This window comes from Acanthaster planci, linkage group LG20 (assembly GCF_054643075.1).
Source record: "Acanthaster planci isolate LZ-2023a linkage group LG20, COTS_SCS, whole genome shotgun sequence".
NCBI classification, from domain to species: Eukaryota; Metazoa; Echinodermata; class Asteroidea; order Valvatida; family Acanthasteridae; genus Acanthaster; species Acanthaster planci.
The window spans coordinates 5,839,781-5,849,906 of NC_141796.1; the positions used below are offsets into that span (position 1 = coordinate 5,839,781).

General features: G+C 42.0%; 1 protein-coding gene across 1 annotated transcript; it reads right to left on the bottom strand.

The window, feature by feature from the left end:
* Positions 1 to 276: 276 nt before the first annotated feature.
* On the bottom strand, positions 277 to 10,050 carry nosip (nitric oxide synthase interacting protein). Its single transcript, XM_022232647.2, has 8 exons — positions 9,862 to 10,050; positions 9,231 to 9,336; positions 7,298 to 7,409; positions 6,723 to 6,786; positions 5,772 to 6,013; positions 4,369 to 4,556; positions 3,179 to 3,287; positions 277 to 1,751 (listed from the first exon to the last, which is right to left on the bottom strand). Exons 1-8 carry the CDS (start codon positions 9,929 to 9,931, stop codon positions 1,674 to 1,676), a joined length of 969 nt encoding a protein of 322 aa, XP_022088339.2. The 5' UTR covers positions 9,932 to 10,050; the 3' UTR covers positions 277 to 1,673.
* Positions 10,051 to 10,126: the final 76 nt, after the last annotated feature.

The following is a 10,126-nucleotide window of genomic DNA, read 5'->3' on the forward strand; positions in this document are numbered from 1 at the left end:
AATCCAACGTGTGTAAACAAAACCAATTTCATATGCCTTATAACGTCTTGCCATCAGGCAACCTGAGCATTATTTTGCACCATCATTAGGCCCATATTCTGCTTAATATGCCATATCCATTACATCATGCATTAATTTCACACGAGAAACACACTCGATGCTGTGCAGAAGAAACCATTTGCTTAAAATTGTCACCATGTGACTACACCATCCAACTTGTAACACAAACGGTCGACACCTTATCAAGTTAAAACAAACGAATATGAGAAGTACATAGCCAGGTTAACAACATCCCTTTTCAATAAAATGCAGTCACTAAAACAAAAGGACCAGCTCTTATGTTCGGAATTTCACTAGCCCCAGAAAATTGCAGTCTGCATCCCGTTATCTGCAAGTGAAATCGGATTGATACAAAACATTTGGTGAATGTGTCTACTTGGCAATGATAAAATTGTGCACTTAAAAACTTCCTTCAGTGCTGAGGGCAAGTAGGGTTGCGAGATGTGGAACAGCCATTGATGACTCTCCGATAGCAACTGGCTGGTATGTGTGGGGTCGGTTGGAATAGGTTGAAGAATGGTATTGGGGTATCACTGGCTTTGCATTGAAAGACTATTGTAGTGACTTTTTGACAAGAAGTTTGCACCTGGGGTTCGGTTAAGTGGCAGAGTTTTAGCCCCGATCTATCGGTTTTTAAATTATGGTTTATATGGATCGAAAATCAAGCCCCCCCCAAAAAAAAACCAGTCTGAGGCAATAGATATGATAAATGTAGAAAACCCTACTGGATTTGATGCTTTGGCAAACTGCTAGGCCAACAGCACAGGAGACAATGAAATACCTTTAATTTCGAGTCGATCATTCTAAATGGTACGCAAAACTGTCCACCTTATCAGACTGTTTGGTACAGGTTATGTACAAACTTTATTACACCGGGCCATGTAGAAGTGAATGGAGCTATGTTATTATTAGGTGCAATCCGTCGATCTGCACTATTGCTTGATCTCCGAGCGATCGCCCGATTAAATGTTATGTAACTTTCTATGAGTGATTTTCAGGATCTAAAGACCAATTCCTGTTTTCCTAGCCATGAATGTGGTGAATTCCTGGTTTCCAGGTCATAGTACTAAATAACCAGTAACATCCCAAGAAATGTCAGGCTGTTGCTTATCTTCCCATCAAGATACCAGACATTCTACTCTCTTATCAGGTTTTTCCCAAGCTTTCAGGACACAAGGGACTCTCCATGAAACTGTCAATGACTCCAAAAGTTAAAATTCCACATGCTCGATGGGTTTCTTTCTCAAGCCTCCTTCAAAAGAGCAGTGGTGTTTTTAACCTTGCATGTTCAGAAAAAAGCTTTATTCGTGCGAGAGATGCGGTGGTCCTTCTGGATCACGCTCCCTGAATCCACTTTGTTTATTGAACATTCTACATGTGGAAGGAGCCTGACTACTTTTGCTATTATTACAGGTAGAGCCTCACTTTGAAAAATATCAGGGGCAGTGACGATTGAAACTACCCACTGGAGCACAAGGGTTGTAATCTATAATTTGCCCCTGTGGCATCATCTTTGGTCCCACACGTAAAGTTTTTTTAAAAGAACATGTGTACAGGTTGCCTTGCTTCTGATTCAAAATGGCTGACCCATAAATAAAGCCAATGCTGGCAGGTTATGAAGCCATCATGACTGGTCGTGCTTTCCGAGCCTCTAGCGACGTTTCAGCCGCGCTGGCAAATCCAGTTCCACCCTACAGGAAAAGCCAAAGGGAAACAACACAAAAAGAATCACATATAATTGTTTCTTCAACTACATGTGTATTAAAGATCACAGCTGAACAAATTCATGTGCATAGGTATTTCAGGAATAGGCAATGTCAATTAACTAAAGACTATAGAGCTTTCAGTTTTGAGAGACAAAAAAAACAAAACAGCCAGAAAAAAATGCCAAATAGTTGTCACGAAAATGAATTTATTGCACCTTTTATTTGTGCCCAATTTTGAGAAACTTAGTAGCCCGTTGGACTTGATCACTGACAGGAAGCAACAGCCCCTGCCTGATTTTTCTTCCCCTGAGCATCGGGCAGTGGCGACTAGTTGGTCTTCATCCAGCAAGAAATGAGACCGACGGTACCCCCCCCAACATGTCCAATCGATATACACACTCTAGACTATTATTATCTAACACATCCCCCTAGATGGCTGAAAAGAATTCCTCAGATTCCAGTGGAACAATGACCAACACAAAGCAGGGGGTTCTCTCTGTCTCATATTTTGCTTCACATGAGTTGGTCATTAAGCCTTTTGCGCGTTAAATTTGGATAAAATCCGGCACACTGAGTTCTTTAAATTCATGTGAGCATAACAATGTGAATTCTCCATACTAAAGACACTGTTGGTATACCTCATGATTTGGGGCAAGCTTTTGCTTAGTCACATAACAGACACCTATACCCAGCAAGAAATGAGACCGAGGGGTACCCCCCCAATATGTCCAATCCCTATACACATTCCAGACTATTGTTACTTAACACATCCCCCCAAGATGTGTGAAAGGAATTCCCCAGATTCCTGCGAGGCAATGACCAACACAAAGCAAAGGGGTTCTCTCTTCTCATACCTTGCTGCATATGTAGACACCTCACACAAATATGCTGTTTGCAATGGACAAAAAGGGCATGAAGGAACCAATCCGTTCCACAGGTGCAAGAGCTTGCCCCAAATCACGAGGTATAGCAACCATCTGAAGCAAGCTATGAGATGGACCCCCCCTCCTTTTGTGTTGGTGGTTGTTTAATCAGAATTTCAGGAATTCTTTTTAGACATCAAGAGGGATGTGTTAGGTAACAAGAGTCTAGAGTGTGTGTAGGGATTGGACAAGTAGGAAGGGTGTACCCCTCTGTCACATGTTTTGTTGGGTATAATAGCAACAGTGTCTTTAGTCTGGGGAATTCAAATTGTCATGTTTATGTGCAATCAGATAACTCAGTGTACCAGATTTTCATCAAAGTGAATTGCAAAATGCTTATTCAAATACCTTGAGGAGCTGAAATCGACATCGGTGGGCAGTGGATTTTAGCTCGACAAGGTATTGGACATTGACAAACTGGTTCCTTCAGCTTTGCCTCGGGAAATGACCCGGGTTTCGTCAGACCGGACATGCAATGGCATGACTCACCCGCTTGATCTTGATGATGTCGCTATCTCGGAGAGTATCCCCCGTGAAGGGATCTCTCATGTCTTTCTTGATGATCTTCTCCACACAATCCAACGTCACCACCTTCCCGCTGTCAGATGGACAATAAAAATCCACACATTGCTTAACAGCACGATCAGAAACATGCGGCCAATAAAACTCTTGTGGATATTCAAAATCCTGGTTACCAAGTTACCAAACAAATTTTTAGATGATTCTAGAAGTCTTTATGCATCATGCTGTTTTTTCCAGGCATGTGGGGATGTCTTTATTTTTCAACCACCAAAATTAATCAGAGATGTGTATGTACAAAACCTACCGAACACTATGCAGCTGCCGTTTGTAATTTCCGAACGTCAACTTGAAAAAAAAAGTCGTTTTTTTTTTTTTAAATTGGAAAGTGACAAGTGGCCATTATTTCCCCAAGGATTTGAAGGGAAAGCCACTTGTTGTCAACGGTACCGAATGGACACTGGTTTGGCGACTCCGCATGATCCTGTGTGAAAGAAAACCGCACGCCCACTGTGGCATTGCACTAACAATAGTCTGAAGAGGGCGCCGCTGATACACACATCAACTGAGATTCACCACAGCATGCATCAGACATCGATCCTGAGCGGTAGCTTCACGAATTTTAGGATAAACTTGATATAAGTTTTGTAACTTAAGATTTAATAAAAAAACAAAAATAGTTGACAGATACATTTCTAGAAACCTTAAACGTTCATGCAACGGCAAAACATCACAAAAACAGCGAACCATAGTATCACCAGAGGGTGCACTTCAGTTAGACAAAAGAGGGCGCTATTCAACATGGCAACGAAATGTTCGGCAGTTAATTTTGCTATACCGAACGACTGCTGTACCGAACATTTAGCGTGGACTCCGTCGTGTTCGTTATAGCGGCATTCCACTGTAACACCTTTCTTTGCATTTTCTCACGTTTGACTGGAGAATGTGATCTTGCAAATGAAGAAAGGAAGGTTTTAATTTCAACAAGTGATTCTAATTATTAAATTGCAAAGTATATCCATAAAACCAAATGATCCACACATGGATATCAGGAATGTTTCTGGGACACAAATTTCTGTTCATCTTTGCACTCATCTTCAACATATGGGAACTATTACATCCTTTGGGCAAAGTGTTTTGAAAAGACCATTTTCTTTTACCTTGGCCTGAGCACGGCGCAGGGCGTCTTGTTAGAAAGAATGTCGTGGGTGACGGCGCACTTGTAGCGAATCTGCTTGGCCACCAGTGGCCGTTTGTCATTTGCGTCGTCGGCCCGTACGAAGCTGACGCGGATCAAGTTCTTGACTTTCAATGGCTTCTTGCTCATGGGACAGAAGACGGTTTTGTCCTGTCAGCAGCCAGAAGAGTAAAAAATAGAGAGTATGACATCACTTTCCATGTGACGCATACTTTTATAATCATTACTATCCAAAACAGAAATCCAGTTTTGTCACTCATTAGCTCACTTTTTCGCGCTATGTCACCTGGGATAAGCAGGTGAGCACAAAAGCAGAAAGAGTCAGGAAAGTCGGGTAAGCAGGGAAATTTTACACTGTGTGGAGCCATTGTACCTGAATTTTATTTTTGAGGGGGAAAGAGCCCTGTTTTGGTAGCAAACAATGACCCAGTTTGGTATTTCATTTCATAAGTCTTTTGAGAACACGGCATGTACATGAGTTGGAATATGGCTGCGTACGGTGGCTATGGATAGGGCAGACTGTACATTTTTGACTGCAAACAGAAATAATAACTTTGCAAGCATATACAGTGTTTCACTCACACTGCAGCCTGCACGCCTATTCACAAATACATGTATAACATGGGTCGTTTTCCAATACTCAATTTCGTCTCTGTCTCAGGCTTCGTCCCGAAATCAGTTCCCGATTGTGGGCCTGAGGCATTTAAATCAAATTGGATTTCTGTAATTTTTGGCTCTCTTGCATCCTATTTGATGTTTTGTGGCACTATTAGACTAAATATTGCGCCTCCAGCTTCAAAGTCAGGTAGTAAAACAACAGCTGAACCCTGAGATGGAGCCGCAGTTGAGTATTGGAAAACGGCCATGTTTTGGGGTGTTGCAAGACTTGGAAGACATTTGTAACCACGGGAGAAACACTGCCAAAGTAACTAGGCCCCATTTACCGTGTTTTGTGTCGTATGTGCTTATCAAGTCTTGAATTCTATTGCACTTTGGTTGAGCTAGACCCAGAAGGGGCCAGTCAAGAGAGGGTCTAGACCTTATTCACAGGGAAGCCATTTATGATTGTGTTCCCAGAATCTATCGTATTCAAAGTAATCTGTTAAATGGGGTGTTGCCAGACTATTTTCGAGTCCATGCCTCACTTTGAATTTTTTTCCAAATGTGGTTTAAACATGTTGATATAATTACAAATTTCAATTCTTCATCAGCCTATGTGGAATTAATTTGTAATGAAGTTTTATGTCGGTGCTCTCATTTTTATTCTCAGATGCCAAAATAAAGAACGTAGCCTCGCTTTCAATTCAATATGGCTGACTCGTGAATAAGGCCAATTGTAGTATTAAGGTTTCACAAATAGCTTACAGGTTTCTGAACGGCAGTGGCCTTGGCCTCTGGCGTCAGTGAGGGAATCCAGAAGCTCGGGAGCTCGGTCTTCTTCTCGCCGTTTTTTGTTGCGCCCTCGGCTTTGTCACCACCATTGCTGGTACCACTGCTGGTGCTGGTGCTGGTGGTTGGCGTGACTGGTTTGGGTTCTTCTGTTCTCGCTTTCTTGGCTGGGGGAGCCTCGGTGAAGGGATTTAGGGGTTTGCTTGTGATGCTGCGCTCTGAAAGTGAATTTGTGGAACTGTAAATTCGCGGCAATACCATGTTCTTCAGCCAACCCACACCAGGACACAGAGAACAACATCTAGCAGTCCAATTACACAGGGACCGCTGTTAGGCATAAATACTGCGCATGCCCTAAATCTCTAATCTGTTCTCTGCACAGACTCAAAATCTACGGAGGTAGCTGGTCAAACCATGCCTATTGGAATAATTTTGCCCTCTGGTGGTGCCCCAGATCATTATCATCAACACTGGGGTAAGAAGTACATACATTGTACAGATGTTGTTTAAGACCACTGTGGTGTATACAGTACATGTTAAAAGTTGACCGCAGTATCTCAACTCTTTCAAAGTCAAAGTTTTGGGCCAAAATAATACGGTCTGCAATTGTTTACACCTTTTATGACACGCTGGCAACTTAACGGGACTGCTTTCTTCTTTCACACTGTCCAGCAGAAGTTTAAAAAGTGTCAAAGCAAGGATCTGAACACAGACTGCATATGGAATGCAGTCATTTAAAACCGCTTCACCATCTGCCCGCTCACATTTTGAAAGGTTTTAAAAAGTAAAGCCTCTCTTTGACAGTTTCCATCTTGTATTAAAATTTTTTTTTACCATGAAATCCAAGTCAAAACAAAATCGTGCAATCTCAAAGTCTATTGTTTTTCAAATCTTGTGATAAACTGAACACACTGAAAGGCCTGTTACCTTTCTCAATGAAGGCTTTCACCTTCTCTTCTTTTGCAGACTTCTTGGCCTGACTCTCTTCCTCCTTGAAAATAATGTAAATATCTGGAAAAATTAGGGAATATAAGAAAAGGTTCTTTCGGTCACCTATCACCACTTCCCAGGCTGCATTGTAGATTGATCCCTCACTACTTGGTATTCAGGTTTCATGGCTTCTGACAAGCACCCCTGAACAAAGATAATTGGCAAATGGGAAGAGCTGCCAACGTAGGTCTGGATAGCTCAGTTGGTAGAGCACCGGTAACGTATTCTGGAGGTTGCAGGTTCAAATCCTGCGTCAATAAATTTATTGTGTCATCCTCATTATGACAAGCCACACTCTTAAACATGATGAAGGAAATGTGCCTTTCGGGCAAAGGTTTTTGCCAACCACAGATGACCTTTATCTTCGTCCCCTCCCCCATCATTAGGGTCAGTGTTTGCTAACAAAGGAAAGAATGTACAGGTGGAGTCCAGGCTCCAAACATCACAAGATGCTACTCTGAAGGATGCCTTGGACTCCGCCTTTCAGCGAGTTGGGAGGACACTGGACAAACCTTATGCAGGCGACACTGGCGATGGTACTCCTTGAGTCTACGTTCATACTCTTGCTTCTGCTTCAGTACGTATTCAATGATAGCCTCCTTGTCATATAAATAGCCCTCTTCCCTGCGTAGCAAACAGAAAAAAAAAAACACTCATGCATCGTACAATTTTCAGGAAAGTATGGATCAGGCACATTTTCATCTATTTAATCAAGGGTCTTGTAAAGACACAAGAAATCCACATGAGTTTACGTAACCTGGCTACTGCGGACATTCCTTACGAAAACTTAGTAAGAAAGCTCATTTTTCACGCCTTATGAATACTCCTTTAAGCCGGCTTTTTGTTGGTTTCCTGGACCGTTTCTCTTCCTTTAGCTACAGTTATCCTTACCCCAAATGCCTCTAAATCTATTTTCCAGAAAGGGAAAAACCTGGCTTAGTCCACACATGGACCATTTACCCAGGGATGTGCAACTTAAGCTCAGAGCTGGTTCTGTGCATGTTACGGCCGGCACAATATCAAAGCAATTGGATTATTTAACACTTTCTCTGATAATATAAAATATATTCCTGTCTACCACTTTGTTTTCTTGTAATATTTTAAGTCAGGGTACACCCTTTCTAAAAATGTGCTGCTCAAGATATTTCATCCTATACATTCTGAGAAAAGTGTACCACAAAATTGGGGAATTTTGCCTCATTAAAACTTCGTTTCTCCTTGAAATCAATAAATGAAGAAGATTTATTCGTCAAAACAAATAGACTTAAGCACCGCGTCAGCGCGTCGTCTAGGCATAACCACGGCTGCACTGTACATGCTGCAACGCGTGTCATTTGGTCGCGAGTTTTTTCGAGAAAGTTGAGAGCGCCTGCGGGGGTAATAACAATCCGTAACACGCATGGAACCAAGGTCGCACAGGTGTTTGCACTGGGGCCGCTCACGGTTGCACATCCCTGAGTAAATGGTTCGTGGTCCACACAAGGTCTACACAAGAGTAACTCAAGAATTTAGGGGTCCAAAAGTGTGACATTTTTGTGTCCCTGTTACATCTGACCTTTGTTATTTGACACTGAAATATCACAGGATTTGATTTCAAACTACATGTATTACAATTTATTTGGCTGTTAATCTGCATTAATTCATCACTCTTGGAAATTAGAAAATGTGTTCTAAACTTACAAAATCATGTGAGATGCAACAGAGAGACAAAAAAAGGACCCCTAATTTCTGGATTTACCCACAACCTACTGTAAGTCAAGTGGACCTCTTTTGTTCATGTGTCCACACTAGGTATTGTAAGATTGGCAATGTACGTGTACATGTCTTGCATAATTCTCAAGTCTATCTAGTCGTCATCTGGTGGCACATTGTGTTTTACACAGCGGGCATTAAAGCGTCTTATTACATGTACTGTACGTGTATAGCAGAAAATTTTGCTGACCACAATACCATGCCAGCGCTTGTTGTGATTGTGCTTATGGTTGCACACGCATGGAGATAAATTTCCACTGGTCTGTCATTATGTTAAGTAAATTTGTCATCCAAGCTTAGCGTGCCTTTTGCGTGCTCACCACTTACATGTATGGTTTCCATAAAATACGCAGAGCCTCTGTTAGTATAAAATCGTGAAATTAGGCCCTGAAGTCTGAATTCCACCTCATGAAAATGAACTCACATAGGCAATGTAGGTTTGCATGCTACAAGGCCTATACTGATAAAATTTCTAAGTCCCCCACAACATTCAGTGCACCGTCTCAGTGGCAATTCTGGCAATGGTTGGTGAAAAAGCAAACACATATCTGGACTGGTTCTTGTTCAATATCCACTGCCAATTTGTAAAGTTTACCAATGGGTAGTAACAAATGCTCAGTTCCATAAGTTTGAACATCAACAGTCAGGGTTATCAGGGACTCATCAAGTTCTGATATCCAGGCCCAGGCTTACGTTATCACCGGGTTGGCACATGGCTGCAGCGTCAGGCAACAACAGTCAAAGTCACCCACTGAATCCTTTCCAAGTCGGGTCTTGTTGGTGCCATAGCCTGACTGGGCTGTATGGGATGCAAAATGGCAAAAATATTGAAAAAAGAAGTTGACACAGACAGGCAATCTTTATGATCAGTGATGACTGTCTGCAGATGACAAAAAAACTGCTGACTTGCCGCAATCTGCATATTGTGAAAATGTCATAAGCGAACTTGATAGGTTTGATAAGAGGGGAAGATTTCCACACATGGACACCAGTAATTATTCCCTACATGCCCTAGGCTTACATGTAAACATACCATGCCTGCAGCAAAAGTAATAGCCATCAGAAAGGGCAAACATGTCCAGACATGCCAGAAAAGTTTAAAGTTAGGCCTACATGAACAAGTATGAGGAAAATACAAAGTCGTTTACTGAGGAAAAAATTAGAATTTTTCAGACCAGTCATGCCAGTCTGATACAGTTTGTGCAAGGGATGTCAAGTGCCGTCCGCATATGGGAACCATCATGACCTCTGTGACCACAGTCACTCACCATGGCCCACTCGGAACAATTCAAGTTCAACTCAGTAAGCTTAGGTAATTGCATACCTGCGTCTTTCTTCCGTTCGTGATATGTGTAAACAGTCCCTGCAGTACAATTTCTCTGATGCCGAGTCATTTTGATACAGACAATTTATCCGGTTTGGTGATTTTTTCCGAACAGAGCAGCCCCAGCACTAGTAGTAGTACCACGGTAAGGAGTACCATCTATGGGAGTACGGTCTCCGGCCACGCTTCAAAACACATGAAATAAAATGCGTTGATTCAAAAGGTGTACGGTAGCTTCGAAAGGACATAAATATATCTTTTTTAT

Bases quoted from the DNA above. Each gene is read 5' to 3' on its own strand.
- nosip (XM_022232647.2), bottom strand. From the start codon at position 9,931: ATGACTCGGCATCAGAGAAATTGTACTGCAGGGACTGTTTACACATAT. The intron at 9,337-9,861 runs GTATGCAATTAC...CATCCCATACAG, and splicing joins CGAACGGAAGAAAGACGCAG to CCCAGTCAGGCTATGGCACC. The intron at 3,288-4,368 runs GTAAAAGAAAAT...TCCATCTGACAG, and splicing joins TGCGCCGTGCTCAGGCCAAG to CGGGAAGGTGGTGACGTTGG.